At 37.2% G+C, this 24,336-nt stretch overlaps 1 protein-coding gene across 2 annotated transcripts in view; it reads right to left on the bottom strand.

The window, feature by feature from the left end:
- Window positions 1-580: 580 nt before the first annotated feature.
- cpne5b (copine Vb) overlaps window positions 581-24,336 on the bottom strand; it is a 122,104-nt gene continuing 98,348 nt past the window's right edge. For both annotated transcript variants that reach the window (XM_088005510.1, XM_014986309.2), the window contains 11 exons: window positions 19,346-19,387; window positions 19,082-19,157; window positions 17,703-17,756; window positions 17,035-17,096; window positions 15,422-15,468; window positions 13,481-13,662; window positions 13,086-13,213; window positions 8,593-8,695; window positions 4,992-5,049; window positions 3,479-3,552; window positions 581-2,366 (listed from right to left, as the gene is read on the bottom strand). In XM_088005510.1, the coding sequence (XP_087861636.1) occupies window positions 2,175-2,366; window positions 3,479-3,552; window positions 4,992-5,049; window positions 8,593-8,695; window positions 13,086-13,213; window positions 13,481-13,662; window positions 15,422-15,468; window positions 17,035-17,096; window positions 17,703-17,756; window positions 19,082-19,157; window positions 19,346-19,387 (1,018 nt within the window). In that variant the 3' untranslated portion in view covers window positions 581-2,174. The remainder of the gene's footprint in view (window positions 2,367-3,478; window positions 3,553-4,991; window positions 5,050-8,592; window positions 8,696-13,085; window positions 13,214-13,480; window positions 13,663-15,421; window positions 15,469-17,034; window positions 17,097-17,702; window positions 17,757-19,081; window positions 19,158-19,345; window positions 19,388-24,336) is intronic.

Raw genomic sequence — 24,336 nt, 5'->3', positions numbered from 1 at the left:
AATGAAAAATAAAAAATAAAAATCTGCACCAAATGGCTTTTACTGAATTAATGTCTATTTGAAAAAAAAAAAAAAAAAAAAAAAAAAAACGAAACTGATGTTTTTCTGAAATTAACTTTTTTGTTAACTTGTTCACTCATTGAGGATATAATTTATTTAGTTACAAATAAGTTAGGATGAATGAATGAATGAAATAAATCCAGTTAATGAGAGATTGTTATTTTTGTATAGTGTCTTTATTGATAGGTGTAACACTATTTTAGGCTGCTGCTGGCAGGAAATATCAAACATTGTCAACAAAACAAAAAAAAACTATTATTCTTATTCCCACTGATATGATTTTGTAAACGTTTTTAGTGAGTTCATTTGCATAGAAAATAAATAATGGCTTTCACTCTAAAGAGTTTGAGTACAAATGATACTTTTTTGAGCTATAATGTGATTTTTTTTCCCCCTCCACTCATCACAAGTCATCGCTTTAGGAAGATTTTCACTTTGTGTTTTCCTGTAATGAGCAACTTTAAAGCAATCCAGCACCACAATGTCATCCAGTACCTTACTTTGAAATTACACCTCAGTATGTCTTAGCTAATTCAGACTCTCACACACTATACTCAAGCTTATTTTAGAGAGCTGCTCTGGGCTATTGAATGTAATCCCATTCACACATATTAAAGGATTGATGGCGGAAAGGAGAACATCTCATGACAGTAACTTTCATTTTAACTTCTTTATGGGAACTGTTTGACGTTTTCATCCAGAAGCTTGGTCAGTGTAGTTTTAATATGTAGAGTTTAAAGTTTATTTGGCTCTAATCTTATTTAGTTGTGTGTGCAGCTGACTGTAAAGAATTCACAATGAGTTTTTGAAATATCTTTGTAAACAGTGCCTGAAATATGAATCCCACTTCAGAAACTTAACAGAAAGGATTACATTAAATAGTTCCTATGTTAAAAGACATTTCTTTGTATATTATATACAGTTAGTATATTTACTAATTCTGCTAGGGTTAAAATATAACCATAACATTTATTTATATTTTTTATGTTAAATAACTGAAAATCTCTTGAACGTCCTGAGACAGTTTGTATTAGTAGTATGCTCACTGTCAAGAAAAAGAAAATTAAAAAACAAAAAAAACAACTAAGATATATGACCAGTGTGAGAATTCAACCGATGCCCTCCTGGTGGTTTGGGGCCCTAAGCAGCAGTTTATTTTTGCATATGCCTTGGATTTGCTCTGCACATGTATGTATAAACACTTTCAATAAACGTCCTACAAACAGTGTAATAGGAGCCAGTTTTTTTTTTCATACTTAATTCTCCATGTTTTGTATTAAACGGTGGTGATGAATGTAAAATATTTGACAAGGCTGAATGACTTCCTCAAAATTAATGATTAGCAGCACTCCAATAGTAATATGGCCATCTGGTACAGTCATAGTAGTTGTGCTAGCTTTCATAGTCAGTCACTCAAAAATAATTGGCAGTTGCTAAAATCCATTAGGTTTGTTTTGTTCAAAATTAGACATAAAAAATATCCATGCCATTCTACAAAAAAAAAAGCAAATAAATCTCATACGACATGCTCATACTGACATTTAGTATTAAAGAGAAAAGGAGGTGGTGTCGTTTGGAAAACGCTGGAGCCGTCACATCATCAGAAATCGAGATCAATCCCCAACACAAAACATATTTGAGAAGGAGAAGGTGGGTGAAAAAAATATTACTGCATTAGGCCACACTGATGATTGACAAGAAGAGCCTGGGTCAAGTTCAAATGTCCTGATACACTTAAAGAAACAAGCACAGACAGGCACAAGGTTTAAACCACAACATGACCCCCGAATCAACCTGCTGTCAGAAGTAGACGTGAAACAGTCACTGCCCGAAAGGCTTTCAGCAACAAGTCCTGAAAAATTGGGTCAGCATCTCCTGAAGAGAGCCTACAAAGAAATCTATCATGGTAGAAACAAAACCGAACAAAAAGAAAAAAAAAAAATACTGCTTCTGTAGTCAATGGGAGAGTACAGCACAACATTCTACACCCATTGCTTGGCCTCCTGTTCACAGCAAATTAGGTAAAACAAAACCAGGAGGTAGAGAGTTCCCACCGGACTCGGAGAGGCTGCTGCATGCTTATCTGTCCTCAGTGAAATGCAAAGAAGAGGGTCTCAGATTTGTGTGTGGTGGTGTGTGTGTCCAGGCGGAGTGTATGGCGGCGGCGCAGGGTTGGGTTTGATCCCTCTGCTCTTCATGTACGAGATAAACTGGTCAGGGATTTCTGCTAGCACATCTTTGGCGAGCCGTGCCATGCTCAGCACGTGGTTTCCTGTCCGGTCCATGTAATCCCTAAAAGGAACAAACTGAAGAACAGTGACAGACGGGGGGGACAAAACATACAGCTTAAAAGTAACGCAAAACATGATGTAAAATGCTTAATAAGTATGACATTCGTTCTTTCATACATGTTATAGCTTTATGGTGCGTTCACATCAGCCCTGTTTGGTACACTTTAATCAAACTCTAGTCCATTTGCCTAGGATGTCACTTTCATTTGGGGAAGTGTGAATGCAACCGCACCAGATGAAAATGTAACAAAATTTTAATGTTTTAGTCTCCAATCAAACTGACTCTTCTGGGCTATCAGGTGTGAAAACACTCTCAGACGGAAATACTTCGGAGAATACTTTAAATAGAAATATTATCGAGTAAAACAATGTTTTCATCTAGATAAGAATTAGAAACGCTGCCAAAAATACTGAAACATCCAAATAACTGGGACAATCCAACCAAGTCACTCAGGATTTTGTACGGGAAATACTGAATCCATATCTGACGGTTCACTAACGCCAATGTTTGTAAAGTCAACACCTTTTAACAGGAGATTCATCAATGACGACAGGATGATCGTTTCTGTTTGAGAAACCCAGATTATTCAGTTTAGCGATATAATTCGAATGACCCGGAACAGAGATTAGCAAGCTGCGCACCTGAACACATGCGTCTTTAAATTGTGCGGTGGCATTGTTACGAGCACAAAGTCACATTCTGCAGAATAGCAACAGGCACTGGGAGTCGAGTTTAGTTTCACTGCAGATGAAACGGCTTGACAGGTAAGACGCCTCGTGTTTCCTGGAGTGGCACGCAATACAAAACATTTCCAATGCTTTGTCCCACATGTAATCTCAGAAAACAAATCTACCCCTCACATTGTCATCTGCCATTAGTGACAAATGATGCTTTATGGTATGTGTATGTCGGTAAACATGAGTCAAAACTAAGGAACATTAGAAGCACCACTGTTGATGAATTACAACACAAATATGTTGGTACAAGGAACACACACACAAAAAATACTCATTTATTTTAATTTGCCACTTGGCAATTAGCTCTAATGAAGATTTAAATATTCACAAGTTTTCCAAAGACAATAAAATTGCAGATTTTATTCTCTCAGTCTATCTTCCACAGTCACCTGAACAATGTCTCTCTCTGCCAGTTTCCCCCGGGATGAGATCCTGATGTCATCGCCGTCCAGCTCCACCATAGCTGCAAGAAACAAATCATAAGCAGGCATGCATAAAATCATGTGGTGTTGAGCACATTTCAAAAAACAGCTTCCATCACAACAGAGATAATGCAGATCCGTACTTATGTAAAGATGTAGGTCACACTGTATTCATGCATCATCTTGTAGCTGTAGTAAAGCTTGAACATATGTTGAGCTGTGCAGGCTTTATTGGCGGTCTAATCTCGTAATAAGACCTTTATTATAGACTGTGCAATTTAGAATCATCAGCACTAAACATTGCAAACCCAGCAATTAACCTTAGTCGGTTCTTCTGCAATTATGCCTGCATCCACCGACACAGTCCCTTCCCTTCAGATTTAAGCGTTTGAACAGCAGTTTTCTCTGTGAAATGCAGTCAGAGAGTTTAGCAACCATAACAGACTCAGAACATGTCTGTCTGTATGCAAGTACACACACAAACATACCTATATATATATATATATATATATATATATATATATATATATATATAAAAATGAAAAGATACAGCAAACAGTCCAATGATCCTCTAAATGTTAGAGCCTTTGTTTTCTTTTTCAAATGTGTGTTTTGCTACTTTGGTTTTGCTTTATTTATATTTTTGCTGTCTTCTGAATATTTTTCAGCTGCAGCCTTTGAACAAAATGAGAGCAGACATGAGCTAGTGACAGAATGTCAGGGTGAGATAAAAGTAGGCTGATTAGGGAAAACTCCTGTCTCTTTTATCTTTTCTTCGTTTTTGGAGACATCCGTACAGCACACACATTCAACTTAAAATGCTGCATTGAGTCTAGTTGTGCTTCTTAGTGCTGAACAATTATATCGCGTTGCTTAGATTTTGTAGTGAATATGACTGTATTTTTTTTTCTGAATTACACTTTTGAAACTCTTCTTGCCCAAGAAAAGTCTGTGGAAAGCTGCTTTTCCAATTGTCTGCATTTCCAAACTTTTCAATTGTTCTCATGTTAAAAGCTTGGTATAACAATATTAATCTTTATTGTTGTGCATGTGCTTTTTATTTCTTCTTTAACAGAAAGAAATAAATCTAAATAAATCTTATCAATCCGTTTGCATTGCAAACGGATTGATAATCCTTGAACCTTTATCACATTTTGTGACATTACACTCAAACTAAAAATATATATAGACTTTATATATATTTACTCAAAGAAGTGCATAATTGTGAAGTGAAAGGAAAATTATGCTTTACATATTTTTCACAAAATAAATCTTTAAAACATGGCATGTATTTGTATAAAATCTGATGCTATCAGTTACCTTCAGACATCAACTAATTAGTAAAAAGTCCAGCTTTTGTTGATCTTGGATTTAGATTTTAAAAGGCCACATTAAAGCTTCTGGTTGTTGCAAGAAGCGCAAAAGGACTAAAAACTTTGGCATGGTACTGTATGTTTATAAAACAATAAAAGTTATTTACCGTCAAACTCAGCTTGACCAACTCCTACGATGATTATGGACATAGGAAGCTTGGCAGCCTGTGAAGAAATCAAAATACAAAAGATGTAAAACATTGTTCCAAGAGAAAAACATTGTGACTGTGAAAATGCTTTTATATTTTCAAGTAAACAAACAACTTCTTTATGAGCAGGACACTGAATGTTAGTTATCAGATTCGAGACAGTGGCGTAAACTGACTGCTCGTGGTAAAAGCTTAACTTGAAATGCATGAGGAGATTTTTTATTTATTTATTTTTTTGCAGCTGATGCTGTTTAGATAACCACACAACCAATCTAACTGTAGCAAGTCACTCACATAAACTGTTTTCACCTAAAAACATTATGATCCTATCTCACAAATGGCAGTCTGCCTCAGCAACATGTTCACCTCTAAGAAAGAGGAGTATGTGGGGAACAAAAATGCTTGGCTGGTTGGTTGAGATGCTGGCTTGGAAAAAAAAAAAAGATGGACAAATTTGTTGGCAGCAAGCTTGAGCATGACTTAGTTTGCAGCAGATGGACGAGCCTTGAGAGGAAGGAAGTGGGGGAGGTGCTGGACAAGTAATTACAGCCACCTTCCCCGTCACCTGCCAGTCGACTCCAGGCTCCACCTCTAATCAATTGAGACAATGGTTTGGTGTACGAGATCGACATTTTGCAAGCAAACGTCAAGCAGAATTGGCAGGACTATGGGTAAACCCCAAAAATGCAATATGAAGGGAAGGTAAAATAATACCTGTTTTTGAAAGAGTTTTTCAAATAAAAACTTGATAAATGCATTTTTCATCAGTATCCACATCATTTAGTTTAATTCTAAAGTGAACTAATTGCTTCCAGATGTCACCTAATTGCTCAACAGAGACCACCTGTGTGTGACGTCATCTCAGGAAAAAAAATAAAGAAATAATAAAAATTCAGCTGTTCTGAGAAGGCCTCAGAGTTTTGTTAGAGAAAGTCGTTTAGCATAACAGACAGAATGATGAGAATCACGTGACACAGCTGACAGTTCAGGGATAAAGCTGCAGAAAAAACTTAAAGAGGGTTTAGGCCATTAAGCTATTTTAGAACCCTTTACCGAAAATTGTAGTCATGATGAAGCAGGAAAAAAAAAATTAAAAAATCTATGGTAACTCTGAAGGAGCTGCAGAAATCCACAGCTCGGGTGGCATGACGTTTTGATCGGAGAGAGATTAGTCATGCATACTACAAGTCTGTTCTCTGTCAAAGACTGGGAAGAAGAAAGACATTTTAAAATAAAACAACTGTTTGCATATCAGGGAGTTCAGAAGGATGATCACCAGTCATGATGTGTACTTGTGTACTCTTTATTTCTTTTATTTGATTTGATTTATTTTCTCATCACTTTGCTTTATTTTGCTGCTGCAAGCGTAAACCTTCTTTTACGATATTTCCACATGTGCTGTCCAGATCAATGTCCTGAGGTTACGAGGAGTGGTGTGAGGTGTAACAGCTTTACTTGAAATACCCAACATAATTTCTTAACCATTATGCAAATTAACTCTCTTTGTGTGTTTCCATGTCACTTGCAGAATAAATGCACGCACCGGGCTCCTGTATTCATAGCAGCTCACACATTTTGCTCCTTCTTTTCTTTGATAACAAACATGTTCAGTCCTTTTTATCCTTACAACCCTTAACCTTATTGAAATTTAATGGAGTTTCATGCAACAGATCGACACACGCAGGATTGTAAAGAGGACACTTATTTAAAATGGCCTTTCAATTAAAACTAATGATTTGAAAAGGTGGAGCTCTTAGAGGGATCAGAGCTCTAAGTCCTCTAAACAAAATCCAGCACAACACAGAAGAAGTCGTCTTACTAGTAAATCAAACACAAGTCTGTGCATCTTGTGATTATTACAGTACTCTTAAAAGCTGAATTTATTTGATTTTTTTCAACAAATTTGCAAAAAACTCAAAAACATTTTGCCACATTGTCATAATGAGGTATTTGTGTAAAGAATTTTGAGGAAAAAAATATCAATTTAACACAAATATCCTGCCTCATGCTCACAACGTAACCAAACAAAGTGGTGAGATGTTTACAGAAAGTTGGGCATGTTTAAATTTTCTCAATCTGTCTCTCTGCTCTTATTTGAGAAAAAAAAAAAAGAACTCAATCATGATGTAGTTTGATGTAGTTTGAAGCACACACAGTGTGCAACCTCAGCACGGTGATTGCTCTCGTCCAAGAGGAGTGGAGAGTAAAAGGGAAAGAACAGTGGAAGCGGCAAGCACCAGGAGTCCACATGGCTGGAGGCTGTGAGATAGAGCAGCAGGCAAGATCTTAAAAGGAAGGTGTGGCTGTTCTAATGTTTTGATTAACAGTCGCAAATTCCCTTTAAATCCAGTCTGCTGGGTGTTCTGCGCTGGCGGCAGGCTGCGGAGGTGCAGGAAGGATGGAGGAAAGAGGGACACACTAAAGAAAAAGAAAAGAGTAGCACACATTTGCCGTTTACAGCTGAAAGACGGAAAAAAAAAATGTGAGTGACGACAAGTTTCAGGAAAGCCTCTGGAGAGCAGCTCTGTTTTTGTGCCGTGTTTGTAGAGGCAGCAAAACCGTCAAATATCTGTAGCATATTTTGTTTTGGTAGGAAGGTAATAATCTTCAGCTGAAAGTAAAAACAAATACTCTGTATCCACTCTGCTGCTCCTGTCGCTGTTGACACTGTTATATGAAGCCGTGGCTTTAGGGCTTCTTTTCTGCATATTGCAGAACAGCTGTTGTTGCAAAGCTCCTGCTGTGTCTGGATTTGTGTGAAAACAAGAGAAAACTGAGGAATGCTGAAATTCACAGCTGATATGCTTTTCTCTTTGCTTTTTCATGCCAACTAGTGTTTTTCGTAAATGCAATTTAAAGACATTCTACAGACAGTTTATAGTACATAGTGTCCTACATAAAAGTTGCACAACATACCATCTTCGCAATGTCAGCGTGTTCATGAGCGATGTTACAAAATACTTTTTGAAAAGCAATATTTGTTGTTGTATGTCATATATACATCTTTGCTTTCCAATGAAATATTCATTATATTTGACAAAGTCTGGCAGCAAGTAGATTTCATCACCCGACGCAAAATTTTGCTGGAAAAAGTTGGTGCTGAACGCAAATCGTGTCACCGTCTCATTTGCTAACATTGTTTAGCAATGTTAGCAATGTCACTTAACTAAGTAAATAAAGGTGAAAGAGCTCTATTAGTCGCAAAGAGACTGCTGCTTTGAGGGATTTCAGCATGAATTCAGACTAATTATGCAGTTAAGAAAAATAATTAATATTTTTATCACAACTGCTTTTGTAATAAATAATTATTTAAAACAATATCATCTAAAGCTTTAGTTGTCAGTTTGTCATAGCTCTTTCAAGTCAAAATGACTATTGTTACCAGCAGCTTATCTTAATATATACTCTGTACTAAATTCAGTGGAAATTCACTGAGAGACATTAAGAAAAGAGTAAATTCCCACTCCAGCCTTAACACACACTTTTAGTATGTGTATCCTTGGATATGTTTAGCTTCACACGATGTAGGAGAGAACAAATAATTGTCTTTATTTCTTACATTTACGATGGCTTCTTTGGTCTGGGCCATGTCTGAAATGACACCATCTGTGATGATTAGGAGGACAAAGTACTGCGAGCCGTCCTGCACTGCCGCTGCATATCTGCCCACAGATAAAATCGCACATTAGCAAATCATTTCTTATTCACTGTAGAAACCAAACAAGCCTAAAATTTTGGATTTACTCACATATTTATCAAAGCAATCAAAAAAATCCAAAATTCAAATTCATCTGAAGAAGAACTTGTTTCAGTTCTTATCACACACAAAAAGTTTTTTTGTGCTGATGTGTGAAAAAAATAAGGAATATTCAAATATGCAATAGTCAGGTAACACAGACATGTTTAAAACAGGGTGTTTATATTCTGGTTTACAAATTATATTTATAAATCAAACAAATATTGGTGCATTAGTGCAAATTTTAAACACTATCATTCTTTCAGTACCGCGATAGATTGTTGTAGTTTCTGAAGTACAACTCACTTTAAAAACTCAAGTATCAAAAAACAAACAAGTTCAAATGATAAATGAATGTTCTTATCATTTTTGTGATCTAAAAAAAAAAAGATTAAAATAAACTTATAATTCGACTGTTTTCCACATTTTTGGAAACTATTTTAAAATGAACTAGTCTTTCTGGCAAACACAATCAAAGAGATGGCTCATTTTCTCATTCTGAAACCAGATGTCCTCATCAAGGCAAGAGCTCCAAATTACAGACCGGCTGCCAGAGCGTCCAGGGCACATAATCCTGCTGTGGGAGGACACCGCCAGTGATGGGCTGCTGCCATTAGATGGATGTGCTTGATTACTAACAGTGTTTTGATAGGGTGAATGTCGTGTCCTGAGACTTCCCAGCAGAACATTTAATAGAAAAAAAAAGACCAACAGTGTAGTTTTACAGAGCAGAGAAAGTGAAAATAATGACTTGCATTCATGGCTCAGTTGAAGCCTTTGACACAGTTTGATTGGAGAAATCAAACTAGATTAACTTCCTATAAAAATGTTGCACTTTTTACAAAATAAATCATCTTGTAAAGCTGGTTTCCATGGAGTTTTGCTCCCGTTAACCCTTGTTTTTTCATGTCTAAAATGACCTAGAACCTGGGAAAATATGTAAGCAGGGTAGTAATTAAGACGTAAGTAGACGAGTTTAGCAACCATTCAGAAAGAGTATTTACAAGCAAACACATCCCTCAGACAGCTAAAAATACTGTATCTGCAAAACCTTGATGCATTCGAACACTTGAACATTTATATTCAGATGCATTCAGCAGAGTAACATTTTTATGGACTGCTTTTGGCAGCAAAACTCTTGAGGATAACAGGGAGCGATACGAGAACTAAAGCAGACTACATTATGTGACTCCTTAAAAAAAACTGATGATTTTAATATGCAGCAGAAAAACTAAAGCTTTTTAACGTTTTCTGGAAGCTGCAAACTCCTCCACATACATTTAATATGCATGTACCATGTAAAGCTGACACTAATCCAAGTACACATTACACTAAGTTGAGAAGATTTTACAATGCACTTCATACTACAAGTGTCTCACTCACACTTGCATCCTGATATCTATCGATCAATAAGAGTTAGACTTGTGGAAAGCAAGGTTAAGAAAATAAAACAGCATATTTGTGTCCAGTCAGAAAAAAAATATTTTAACAAGGCTAACAGAACATTTTCCTCTTTTCTTCACTCAGATTTCAGAGAAATAATGGTTCATTAGTCATCACTCGCATCCTAAGCTGAGTGCATTATGGTGGGATTTGCTAATTTTTCTGATGCTAATTCAAGCAGTTATGCAAGGCAATAATATGTTTCTCTCCATGTTATGTTTTCAAGCACTGAAGAAACATGTTCACAAGTGTAGGCTGCACATCTCTATGTGTGACACTGGTTCAGTGTACACAGTACAAAATAGCACCAATAAATTGGCCGTACTTTGAACTTTTGGTTCATTTAATACATGTGGCAGCCATATTGGCTACAAAACCCAGCCATATTTTCTAAGTTAGAGCTCAGACAGTGTAAAGGTTGACTGGGAATTAAAAAAATAAAATAAAATAAAAAAATGACTTCATTCATTTATTTGTTAACCTTTATTTCACCAGGAAAATCCTATTGAGATTTTCTTTTTTAAAAAAAAGAATCCTAGTCAAGGCTGGCAGCAGAATACAGAGTTGCATTCTGCACAGACACAATGCAACACAACAATGCTGCTTCAGGGCAGTCATGTCAAGTCAGAGTCCTTCAGCTTGAATGTGTGAGGATTGTGTTTAGACTGCTTAAACCAATGCAGGTGCAGGTGTCACGGACCACTACTGAAAGTGATCTGAAGAACTCTGACCTCAAAACAAGTTCATCTGGGTAGAGGCTGGAAATTATTTGAGGCTAATGGGCTTTAAGACATTTTACCAATAGAAAGTCTGGGAGACTAATAGTAATCTGGAGCTCTTGGCAACATGTGTCTGATTATGATGAAACATATTTTTTTCCCCTCTTTTCACACAATTGTACTTATTTGTTGTTTTAATTTATGAAACCATAATCAATTTACTTTTAATTTTTATACCGTATTTTAAACGAAAAAGAAAAGGCAACAGCGCTTCACTGGATGCTTGATTTCAAAACAAATCAAACATCAAATATTTGTTTGATTCGTTCTCCAGTTCAGTGAGAAGAAAATCCAAGTACCCAAAGGTGCACCAAACAATAAATTGTGAAATATTCTTTCTTCTTTAAAGAACCCATCCAGATTGACGCACAATTTAAACAGTTTTCTGCTACCGACTGTTGGATGTCACTGTATGACTCTGCTTTATGTTACATTAATAATATATTCCTAATAAACAATTTGAGGCAATAAAACTGCATTTTTTGGCAGATTGTAGAATATTTTTAGTGGTTAGTTGGATAGACATTGCTCAAAAAGCAGATGAAGGTAAAGTCAAAGTTTAAAATGTTCATGTGCATGTATATTGAACAACTGAATACATGTAGATTACTAATAACTCAAGACAATATAAATTACTCATATGTCTACTTAACAGTCATAAAACCTTCTAAAAAAATTATGTTTGCTCTGTAGTGTTTCTCATGATGGTAATTTAACTAACGTCAAAAATAACAGCCAAAGGAGCCACAAGGAGGTAAAGGTTTATCTCAGATTATCAACTAGAAGTTAATTTATTTCAGTCAGTCAAATTAAAAACTGAAATTGCTCATTCAGCACACACACATTATCTACTCCAAGTCTGTTTTTTTTTCCTCTTCCAACTGTGATAATTATAGCTTACAACTGATGTTGATCTGAAGTTCAGTTCCACTGAATACTGACTTGACAGACTTGACATTCGTCCAGCAGGCAGCCATCGACACCCTCCTCAGGAACAGTTAATCACAATGTTCATGGTTAGAGAACCTGGTAGCTCAAAGCGACACGTAAAAAAAACAAACGCTGCTGATCAACATCTTAAGAGCGTGAATGTAGTGATCAGCTTTGGCGTTTTGTGTTGGTGGATCATAACCAGGTTGTAAAAAGAAGAAAAAAAACCCCAGAAGAAAATGAATTAAACAGAAGAAACAAACTGAACTGAATGAAATCTCAAACAGGCTCTTCATCGTACAAAAAGTTAAGCTCAAGTGGAGGCTGCTTGACACAGGGAGGGCGAACAGTCTGAAAACATTTGATGCACGGAAGCTCAGGTTGTTTGAGTTTCTATTCAATTAACTACCTACTCAAAGCTTTTTTTCCCCCCTCTCTCTCTCCAGTTTCTTCTTTTAGCATTTTAAAGTGTGATGTGCTTTTAATTAGTACAAAATTTAAATGCTGTTTGTCCAAACTTAGGATTTTGTCATGGACTATTTTATTGACTGATTAGGATGCAGCAGATCTACAGACAGCCTGCCTCTATGTCACTCTGCAGTAATTCATTCATTTTATGCAATTGTGACTTTTTGATAGTCCAATACTTCTGTATTAAAATGTATTTCTTGTTAGTCTTATACAGTATGAACTCTGTATTCTAAAAATTGAGTTTTGAGCTGTAAGCCACTATACACTAAATTAACTTTGTAATGATATTCTAATTTATTCAGATGCACCTGTCAAAGCAAAAAACCTAAAGGGGCAGCTAAACTCAACGAGAACAAGCACTGAACAAGAACATCGTAAATAAAAAAAAAAGATTTTTGTATTTGTAGGGATTACAGAATCCCTTGTAGCTCAATAATGATAAGCTAAACAAATAAAAGGGATAACCTTGGTCTACTTGCAAAAACGTGTTCCACAATTTTTATGGCTAAAACATCTATGCAGTATTAAACATTTGCAACAAATGAACTGAAATGCTTTTCTAGTCATGCTGACTTAACAATGCTTCACCCTTGAACAACACGCATCCAGTGAGCAACTCTTGTAAAATTGCGACTCTACCCACATGAACAGCAGCAATGCAAACAGGTGAAGATGTCACAAATAGTTCAACACCTGGCAACATGGTTCACTATTGGAGCAAAGTTGGTTGGACCGTATAATTGAACCGTCTTCAGACTTTGATGGTATGCCTCTAGGATCCCTTCAATACCGTTGCAATAAGGATTTTCCATGTTTCCATTCTGAAAATGATATAAGCAAACACAAGGTCTTTGATTAGAAAGAGCTACAGATACAATTCTGAAAGAATTCACTAACTATTTCAGGGTAGATGCCTTACACTGGTTCCTTACATATACAATATGCAAGAACTAACAATAGACCTAATAGATTAACTAGATATTCATGGCAGAAATAATATCCAAATCAATCAGTTAATATCTACAAGAAAAAACTGACAGTTTGAAAAATCAACTGAGTGGAGTTATTATGAATAAAAGGAGATTCACCAGTGGAAACTCGTGAGAGACTCGCCCGTCAGGAGGCAGTTTTGCTCCAAAGCCAAGAGCTGGAAACATCTTGTCGCTGTCATAGTCCTGAATGATTTCCCCGACAGCCTTCAGGGCCATGGCATAGGCGTTCAGCTGGTAAGGGTTCATGTAGTGCAGTGAAGTAGATTGGGACGGATTACCTGTGGATAAATGAAACAGAGTGCAATGATCCCCTCTGAAGACCTCATCGTTCATTGGTTTAGACCTGTCCTTGTGTCTGGACGAGCTAAACCACACAACGATAAATGCGCGCTAGACGGACTGAATAATGTCAGTGTAGAAGACGACCCTCAGCTCCCATTAATGATTGTTCCTCTTGAGTTGCTGCAGGAAGTAGAGTCTCTGCTGTAAGGTAAACCACAGCATAGTGTTGTCGATTATTCAACCATAATAAATGACAACAGGTTCACACTTACGGCTTGGCCATGCATTTTAGCAGTGAAAGGTTGCATGTACTGCAGCTGTTGATCCCACATCTTTGATGTAGGCCAGTCATGGTTTCACCACAAAGCATGTTACGGGTGTCAAAAATGCATCTGACGCTTCAAGTTTGACGCCTGTGCACTTTTGGTGCGTTCACACCAAAATGGGTGTTAGATGTTTTTTGGTATTATCATTTTGTTATTACTTTAGTTCATATTCAGTCTAATGTTCATCAGTACTATTGTGATTAAAGTGTTCTCTTCCTTATGTGTGTATAAACTGACCTGGAGGTTACGACTGACTGTTTCATCTTCATGTGAGTTAACTCTGTGTTTCCCAGACCTTAATTCTTATCAACCAGAATACCCCCTAACTGCCTGTGAGCAGTCGTATTTTGTCTCTTGTTTATCCTCCCTCTTTGTTGATAGTTTGACCTAGAGCTGAACTGGGCTCAGATCGTAGATCAGATATCACACCTGGAACTGAGTTGCTGGTTTGTTTAGGTTAGAAGTTTTACGACCTTTGTTGTTCTTCCTGACTGCCCCTTTTGGTTGTTCTGCTTGACAATAAAACAGGGGCTCGCGTGGAAGGAGATCAGAATTCTCTGTGAACGGCTGATGAAGTTGTTGATGGAAAGTTCTCCTTTTGCAAAAGCTTGTCAATGAAATTCATATACGTTGTCTGTGGTCTTTTTTATAGGTTCAAGAAAAAGTACCTATCAGTGGGTTTTGAGACTTTTACATTCAAAGTCTATGTGTTGCATTGGACGCTTTGGACCTGCCAAATGCTCAAAATGCTCCAAAAAGTTCAAATCCCGCTGCGCTAGAAGCTCAAAATGCGCCACAACGGCCCTCGACGCGCCTCCACATAGAGTTTGAATGCAAACCAGAGGGGCCTGACGCTCAAAACGCGTTTGGTGTGAAGGCACCATTACACCGACCACCTAAATGATCCCTTCAGTGAAGATATGCCACTACAGCCCAGCATTTCTGATACGCGTCAAATACAACCACTTATATTGTACATAACAAGAGTTTCACTTTTTATCGTTTACTGAAAAATGGCAGTGATTTCAGGTGTTGCACATTTTTCATCGGTAAAGAGTTGAAACTTATTCGTCTAATTTACTTTATTTTCTAATCGGGAGAACTTTTCCCACACATAACTTTCAAGACAGAAAGAACCCGTAATAATTAACCGCACTGGTATTCAGTGGTTCCACAGTGTGAGGATTAAAACTTGCAACATCATGTCCCCTCTCCCTGATGAGTGCACCAGCAGAACATGTAGCAGGAGGAACTCCCCGGAGAAGGCTTTAACTTGCTGATCGGTGATTGTATACAGTGTCCATGACAGCACTGTCTGTTTCGGTTTGCGAGATTGATTCTAAATATGAACATGTCACAGTCAGATATTCCCCTCAATTTATTCCTGCCCTCCTCACCAGACGCACGCTTTGAAGTTGTAATCACTCACCATTAGACGCTGTGAAATCAATGGCCACAGTGAAATTGATCTGCGTCCTGGAGGAGGCAAAACAGCAAATCAACAACAGGGACCAGAGAGACGTATTCGAAATTAGCGCGCTCTCACTCACGCAATCTGTGACACAATGGAAAACAATTTCCTCAGAACAATTAAAAGGGTATTGTACAAACCAGATAACAGCTACGCTTTCATTCAGCAGGACTTCACTTGTTATTCACGTTCCTACACCCATAACAACAACAACAACAACAACACTGTCACAGCACAAACAGCAGCCACTCATTTGCCAATTAAAATTTAGGACATTATATCCAAGGTATCTGACTTTCACCTTCTCAATGAAAGACTAGAGGAGCATGTGAGAGACCGAGCCTGGTAACAAGCTAATTAGACTGATGGAGCACTTAAGAGCAAATCATAATCCAATTTTCCCTGCTGACGAAGTTTTCCCCCCCTCTACGTCTTGCTAATTTACGACAAAATGAGGCCCTCCGGGGCTCAAATGACAGCCTCTCGTTATCTAGAAAAGTCACCAGAGAGAACAGCAAAAGAATGATGATAAAATGAACGTGTTTAATATTCCCATTAACCTTTCAGCTTGGCGTGAGGATTGTAATGTTCCACAGCCTGACCGTGCTAACATAATTAAAGTTAATTTTATTAATTAATTAACTTTTTTTTTTTCCCTGAATGAGGTTAGCAAATGGTTCATCTGCAAGAAGAAATAAAAAATAAAGTTTTCCCGGTGATTCTCTCTCTTTTTTTTTTTTATCTGAATTTTCTTCCTTTTTGAGCTAACGGTTACTTTCTACCATCTTTCGTAGAGAGTTTTAGGGTTTTAATTATTTTTTTAAAATTTTATTTACACTTGAAAAATAATGCTTCTTTTAACAAGGATTATTTTTATGCATTTCAGAAGGGGGAAAAAAAAAAGCTAAATATCAACCAGTTTCCCCAGAGCATCTTTCGTAGATTTTTCTTTTTCATTCATTTACATATATAAATATCTGAAGTGAGGTCACCAAAGCTTAAGATTATTGTATCATAAATCCACCAAAGCTGAGAGCTGTCAGCAAAATCTGTCACACCAGTCAGTTCTGCCACAGGACATAAAAACCACTGACAGTTTCCCTGCTCTGAAGAGACAGCTGAGATCAAAGCACCGTCCAGCCTGCCTGGAAAATATCACTTTACCTGAGAAATACTTGATATGCACATGCCATCTCTAGTGCTAAAGCTAACCTGAGGTTCAAGGGTTACTAGACCCTCTAAGTAGAGTTAAACTTTAATTAATCAAAATGATATATGTATATTTATGTGTACTTCTAAATAGGACCCACAAATTCAGACAAAACTTTGTAAGTACAGCAGCATAGCGCCCTGCCTCTTTTCTCAAGAGTATGACCAACTGTGAGAATACATCTTAACTCCAGATTCCCTTGCTGTAAGGCGTCGCTGTGCAGAGAAAGATGTGGACAAATCTGCACGTAATAATGTGGATATCACTTTACCATCATGGGCAAGAATAGCTAGGAAAACAAAAAGTCTATTTGATATTTTTTTTTTATTTTTCATTTGTGCAAAAAGTCATTCCCACTCACCCTCCTTTGATGTAATCTAGGAAGGTGAACTCCGACTCAACAGAGAACGAGAGCAGGGTCACCTGTGAGTCAAAAAGAAGGAGGAAGAACTGATTACACCCATTGGCATTGGTGTTTTCCTCCTAATACGTCCCACACCTCCGCATATTGACTCAAATCATCCCATCGAATCGGGATGGAAGGAAACTGCCTTTCAAATAATTGAATTATTTGCAATGCCAAAGGACAAGTTTGAAGAGTAGATGGGATGCATTTGTATGCATTACTCACTCCAGCAGACGTGTTTGGGTAAGCCGTGTGAAAAGTCATGTCTCAATTGGTCGTTGGTGTCGCTCTTCTTTCTGATGTCTTTCAAGTTCCTCAGAGTTTTCCCTCAATTTGTGCCTCTTACATGTTTTTTTCCCCCCGCAGTCAGTCACATATAATTCACCATGATTTTTTTCCCCCCACGTAACTTTCTTTTCAACCTGCCGTACCGTCATGTTTTCCTATTTTCCATGTAATAACACATCTGAGCAAATCAACCCTTTAATCTTGTACATATATATGTTTCCCAGACAGAAGAAAATTTGCTTCTTTTAAGACTTAACAATCAAATCAAACAAAAGAAAACTAACCCTGAAAAGAGGAGAGAGAAAACAAGTCTCAGTTTCTGAAGCCATACTCACTGTTCCTGAGTTAACATATTTCTTTTTCTTCATTTTCTTCTTTGTGTTAATCACCTAAGAAGATAAAAAAAATAGATTAAAAAGCATTAGATGCAGGTGATATTCTTTTACAACTCTTTAAAACCTGATTGGCAATACTATAAATATGTTTACATTTTAGATATAATGATAGAAGTGTCTCTCTATATACACACACACACACACATATATATGTATTCGTCAGAAATACTAGTAGATGATAGAAGTCTGAAAATGCGTAGCTGAATGTTGAGTTAAAAACGGATTCTCAAGTGGAATAGGTTTAATGCACGCGACTAACATTAAGCTGCATTCTCGCGAGTGAAGAACAAGAGAGAAATGCCAATTCAGACACCAAAGACGTCTCAGCTCATTACCTCAATTCTCAATGGCTGCAAGGCATGAAAGTGACAGCCCCTAATTTAACATGGAGGGATGGCAATTTGTCTGACACACCAAACAATCTGCTGATGCAAATACTAAAGGGCCTTTCAGTCTCACCGGGAGGTAAAGAAGAATCAAATGCAGAGCATAATGGAGCTGACATCTAAAAGACAGGTATTTGTCCTTCGCTGAAGGCCACCAAACCACAGGGGCACGTAGGCATCGACACGTCGTTTATTCTCGGCAAGATTCTGACTTTTAATTCCCGCTCAAAGATTTCAGCTCATTTTGATTGGTAGATTTTAAAGCGCAGCTCAAAGAATTGTGGTTATAAAACCGTCATATAATGTGATAAACTGTTAAATGTGTATCAAAAGTCATGGTTTGGACAAACGTGAAATATACTCATGTCATAAAAGGGGATTTTCATGAAATATTCTCAGGTCTAAATGGCCTCCTAAGCTTTCCGTTGAAAAATAAAATACTGAGTAGCGATCATTTAAAGCATCAAATAAGTCCCTGCATCGTTTTTCTATTAATTTTGCTCCATGCTGCTGCTAATAATTCTATTTATATGCAAGCATGCATACCACCAATTACAAAGAAAAAAACAAACAAAACAGAAAAAAAGTAGATCAGGTTTTATTGAATGTATTGCAGCTCAGGGAAGGTGGAGAGACATTAAGACTGACAATAAAAAAGCTAAAGAAAACACACTAATGTAATTTTTTTCCAGTGTTTCTCTGTTTCTCTTTAAAACATTTATTTATTTATTTTTTAGTTTATTTCATAAAAGTAGAGGATGTCCATGGAGAGAAAAGAACTAACGTTTATGGAAAGCAGAGTAACACGGTTGTCAGGTGATGGAAGTGTCAAACACATCAGTCACGGGATCGAGATATCTCCCACACTGGGATTCCGTGTTGTAGGATCGAACAGACATGTTGCTGAACAGTGGGAACAGCGAGATGACTCACCTCGTACACATTGAACTGACTTTGCCCTCGAGCTAGCTCTCGGTAGCTGGTCGTGAAATCCCCGATGAAGTCATGGCTTGGGAGGAAAAAGTGAGAAGAAAACAAAACGAAGGAAAACAGGAAAAGGAAAAACAAACTTTAACTCCAGAAGTGAAGTTTTTATTCTGATCAGAGGAGGGGAGGGGGTTTTGTATTGTTTGCTTGTCAAAGCGTGTTGTTGCACTGAATTGTTTGTGAATATGAAAAATAAGTATTTACAATCACCTGCCATCCCGGTCCCAGTCATACACCTCCACCTTGATTGTTCTGTGCAAAGGAAACACTCAACTCAGAAAACATTTGCACGTGATTGTTTTCAAAATAGCATGTTCTTCAACTCTGTTAGACATCAAGCGTTCGAGGTCGAGCATTACATTTTATGCAAAGTTTTAGCAAATAAAATATATAGTAGTAAGATATCTACTTATCATTTTACATGTAGGCCATGATATGAAAGTACCCATACCCACATCATTAACAGTTTCCTTCTTTAGAACCACTTGAACGTTTGTTATTTTGTTAAATTACAATCCATAGAGCGTAAATGTATCTTATTCTGACTATATGTACTTGAGGGATATAAAATGATGTATAATTCTGGATTGAAGGAAAATTTATACAAGCTTTCAAAAGAAAAAAAAAAAAAGAAAAGTGTGGTGTGGCTTTGTATTTGGTTGCATTTACCGCATTGTCACGTTATCCAACTCAACCTATAAAAATAATCTGGGAAGAAAATAATTCCTACTAGAACCACATGAAGGCCTGAGAGGTGTGATTTAGAACATTAGAGACCAAAACATCCTCATGAAGCAAAACTACATCTGGAGGAGCTTTAGAGAGACACAGCTCAGGTGCAGGAAACTACTTAAAGGACAACCTCTGGTAGTGCACTGCAAAAATCTGGTCTTTATGAAACAGTGACAATAAGAAAGTTTTTTTTTTCTTTATAGAAAGCCATGAAAAATCATATAAAGTAAGGGAGAATGTGAGAAGTGTGGAAGAAGGGTCGCTGAACAGACCACCCCCACTACGAAACATGTTGGGAGGATCGTTCTCTGCAGCAGGGACGGGAAACCAGCAGATGACGGACCCCAAACATACAGCCAGAGCTACAGAACACAGGTTCACATCGAAGGACATGTAACGTGTAATTGTCTTTAATGGACTCTCTCCATCCTCTCTGACAGGACTGGAGTTACTGTGCAAGGAGATCAGGCAGAAATTTCAGTCTCTAGATGTGGATCTATAACTCAAGCAAATGTTTATTCTACAAAGTACAGACTCAAGTAGGTATAAAACAGATGCGTGCGCTGCACACGCAAAATTAAACCTTTAATCTACTTTCCACTCATGTCTGCCTGTCACATAAAATCTCTCTAAAATACGCAGAAGTGACTCGACAAAACTTGAAGACATTTAAAAGGAGTATGGAAACTTTCCCAAAGTGCAGTAGAATACTTCTAATCTTCTAATCAACAATGACATGAAATGTTCTGCTGCAGCTGCAGAATAAGGCTGAACAGCAGGGTGCATCATGCAGGGGGGTTGGGGTGGAGTGAACTTATATAAAGCTGTTGCTCCAATAGAAACAACGACTCTGCAGCACTTGTTTGCTTCCACCACTCAAAACTCACATCAACATTTTACGCAAATGCTGCAGAAAGTGCTTTTGCAGACATAAAAGGGACAAAACTTTACTTGGCACTTTCATTCCATAGTCATATTGATCCCGCTTCTGCTTCCCTTCTCTCTTCTTCCGCCTCAACCAAGCAACAACATCTTCCAGATCCAAAAGAAACCAGAATCAAGTGATACATCATAGAAACTTTCCTGCAACTAAGGGACTGAGAGACTCCCGTTAGAAGCTCAGCTTCCTCCTTACCATCTGGCACATGCTGTTTCACACTGAAGGTTTGTTCTTTTGAGGATGTGAGCTGAAGAAAATCCACTTGTCATCCCAATACATACATGGCCCTTCTCCACCAATGTGGAAAAGGAGAAGACACAGAAAGTGACAGCAGGAAAGAAGTAAAAATAACAGACTGGAGCATATTTCCTTTCACGAGCCTAAGCACAGGAACAAATCAAAAGCAGGCACTGATGTTTAATCGCACACTGATGAAGGACCTACAGTAGATACTGCTATCATCACTCAAGTCATTTATCAAATTTTCCTTTTTTAAGATCTGTGTATCTTATCTCACAGGTGTGTAGAAGTACCCTTGAGCTTAGATCCTTGAGTTCCCCTTGTGGATCCACTAGATGTTCTTCTCTGAACTTTTGATGCATCTTTCATTAATCATGACTGAAGTTCAATGAAAGGCACCAGTTGAAGGTTTGTCTTCATCTGTGGCTTATTTTTCCTTGTTTTTTCCTTGTTTTTTTGTTTTTTTAACCAAAATAGATTATTTGAGTAACCCAAGAAGGCATAATGTAAAAGATTTGTTCAGAGTTTGGAGTGAATAATTGTACCGCCCACACTAAAGGCAAGTAATTCTCCAGGTGCTGTTGACTATGGAGCTATAAAAAGATCCAGAACTTACTCCTTTGACTTGATGGTTACTGACCAAAATAGTCAGCACTCCGAAACACTCACAACTTCCTTTGTTTCTCTTCACACTCCCACATGTATCTCCATTAACTCATCTGCAACAGGGTCTGTGACATATTGGATTTCTTTATTTCTTCTGTAACAGAGTAAATATCCTTCCCCTTGTTGTGTGCAATCTATTACTCCCCTCTCATTAGCTCCTATCTCCTTCTTGTTTCAGAGTCAGTCAAATCCTTTCCTGTCTTCTCTTGTTTAATACAACAGCAATGTGTAAACACCTAAATGAAAGATGTTTCCTCAAAATTTCTTTTATATATATATTTATTTTTTTTAATCATTTTTCGAATGAAGTCTAAAGTCCTTATAAACAAAAATGTAAGTCAACATAACAGAAAACAATTTGTGCATCATATGTAGTTCCTTGAAAGAGTATTTTTCTTAACTTTTTTATGATTTGAGGATGTATGTTGTTGGTATTTTATATATTTCACTGACACAATGCAAAAGATCCCAACCATCCTGTCAACTTCTCAGTAACTTTCTTGCTGGCCTGTCTGACGTGTTCCTTAGTGTTCGTCTGTCTCTGTTTCCCAAAGGTCTAACAACCTCTAAGGCCTTCACGGAACAGCTGTATTTATGCTGAGATCAGCTTGCACTTTACGAAGACTCTGTTTGCTAATTAGGTGATTTTAAAAGATAAAATGCCCTGAAGTATCAGGCCAACAATCTTCCTCAAATGACTTACTGGTATCAGTGAACAGATGGCAGATTGCAAATGTTTAATACTCTTGTGACGTGTAAAGATTTTTTTTTTATTTGAAGCAAATTTGTATTCACTTCATAAATACTGCAATGCTTTGTGTTGCTCTGTCACACAAAATCCTAAGAAAATACTTTGAAGATATCAGAGCAGCGATGTATCCACTTTGAAAAATGTAGGGCACTTTTTGTTAGCTTGTTCAAGACTTAGATCTTATTCTTTAGTACCAAATATAAGAGAGGCAAATCCAAACCAAAGTATATCAATCTGCGCAATTCACTGCTGGATGATGCAATACAAATGTGTGCAGCCTTGAATTAATTTGGTTCATATCTTTATTTTCTATTGAACATATCAGCGTTTTTGGTCAAAATTTGGTTGTTTTTATTTGCACAGGTATGATGTAGCATGACTTATTTGATGAAGAGGTCAGATTTTGATTCCAGATTTTACAAGGACGAGGCAGCATGTTTTGTTTGGTAGATTAAATTGCTGTTATGAAAACAGTCTGCGCGTTGAACACATTTTTCACCTCTGCAAAGGAAACACAAACAGAACGCTTTCCATTACTTGGAACAGTGAACAGTAATTATGCAGCCTAAAAAGCTGTGTTTTGGCAAATACCTACGCCGTGCATATTATAAACGGTTATCTAATGCATGTACATGAATGGATACACATCAAAGTAAGGAATTTGTGAAAATATTGGTGCTACATCTCAGGACATCAGCCAGTAAATTGAGAGACCTTGAAACAAATGAAATCCTGATCACACTGTGTGCTACGCTGCAACGTTGCTTAAGGACATTAAATACTGTTTCGGAGTGGTCATCATGAAGCCACATTATAAAGGGTGGCCTACAAACCTACTTCAGCTACAACAGATCTGGTGGGAAGAATGGGACAAACCATTCAAACAATATGAAAACCGTCTCTCTTTAGTTATTCTGGCCTGTGGCACTTAGGAATAATTATTGTTGTCCTATCAGCAATAAAGCAATAAAAAAAACTTTGTCTTTTAATACAGCTATATATACACATTGGGTATCATCTATGTGCTTATGTTATCAACATGAACAAAAATATAACCAGTCACCACCAGGAAATTTAATCACACTCACATAAGTCTAAAACCTCTATTAGCTGATGTGCTGATGATGTTTCAAGATGCTCCATGTCAAATTTCTTTCCACGGTGCATGGGTAAGAGAGCATCTTAAGCATTTTTATTTTAAGTGTGCTTGTTTGGGACAGAAACATTTCAGGAAGAGCCTTTTATGTCCACGTATATCTGGATCTGACAAAATAAAAACAGTTTGGATTGGAGTACAATGGACCACCGGATAAGTTTAATTCGTTTTTACCAAACCTTCATGTTTCCTCAATCTGGCAACCCTACATATCCATAAAGTGAGTCTGTTTGGGAGATTTATCTCAGCTTCCTTTTCCACACACCGGGTTCTCAACGGTTTCCGTAATTAGAGTTTGACTGCGTACAAACAAGATAAGGCAGAAACCTTTGAGAGAGACGGAGATGAGACAGGAAAAGTTAGAAAAATGGATTGAATATTCCTTGTGAAATATGTGCCCCATAAAGACAATCTGTCTGTCACTCTATCCTTTCATCTATCCTCAAAGTTCCTTCAAGATTTATCTTGTTTTCTTCACACCACTGTCTTTTTAAATTGGAAATATGCAGATAAGCTTTGAGAAAAGTGAATTCTTATCGCCGTTGACTAAACAAGTTTGCATTAATAATGTGCCTGCTGGGAGAGAAGCAACCCTGCATTTCTATTATTATTATTATTATTTTTTTTTTTATAGATTCTTTTTTTGCTGTTTTCAGTGACACATTAAAGCAAAACCACATTTAATATTTCTCCTCTGAACATTTAGCATATGCCAC

The sequence above is a fragment of the Poecilia mexicana genome, unplaced genomic scaffold (genome assembly GCF_051168715.1).
Source record: "Poecilia mexicana isolate PSO_F unplaced genomic scaffold, ASM5116871v1 scaffold_5, whole genome shotgun sequence".
In the NCBI taxonomy this organism is placed as follows: Eukaryota; Metazoa; Chordata; class Actinopteri; order Cyprinodontiformes; family Poeciliidae; genus Poecilia; species Poecilia mexicana.
Note: the sequence above shows the minus strand (reverse complement) of the source record. Positions and strands in the feature narration are given on the sequence as shown.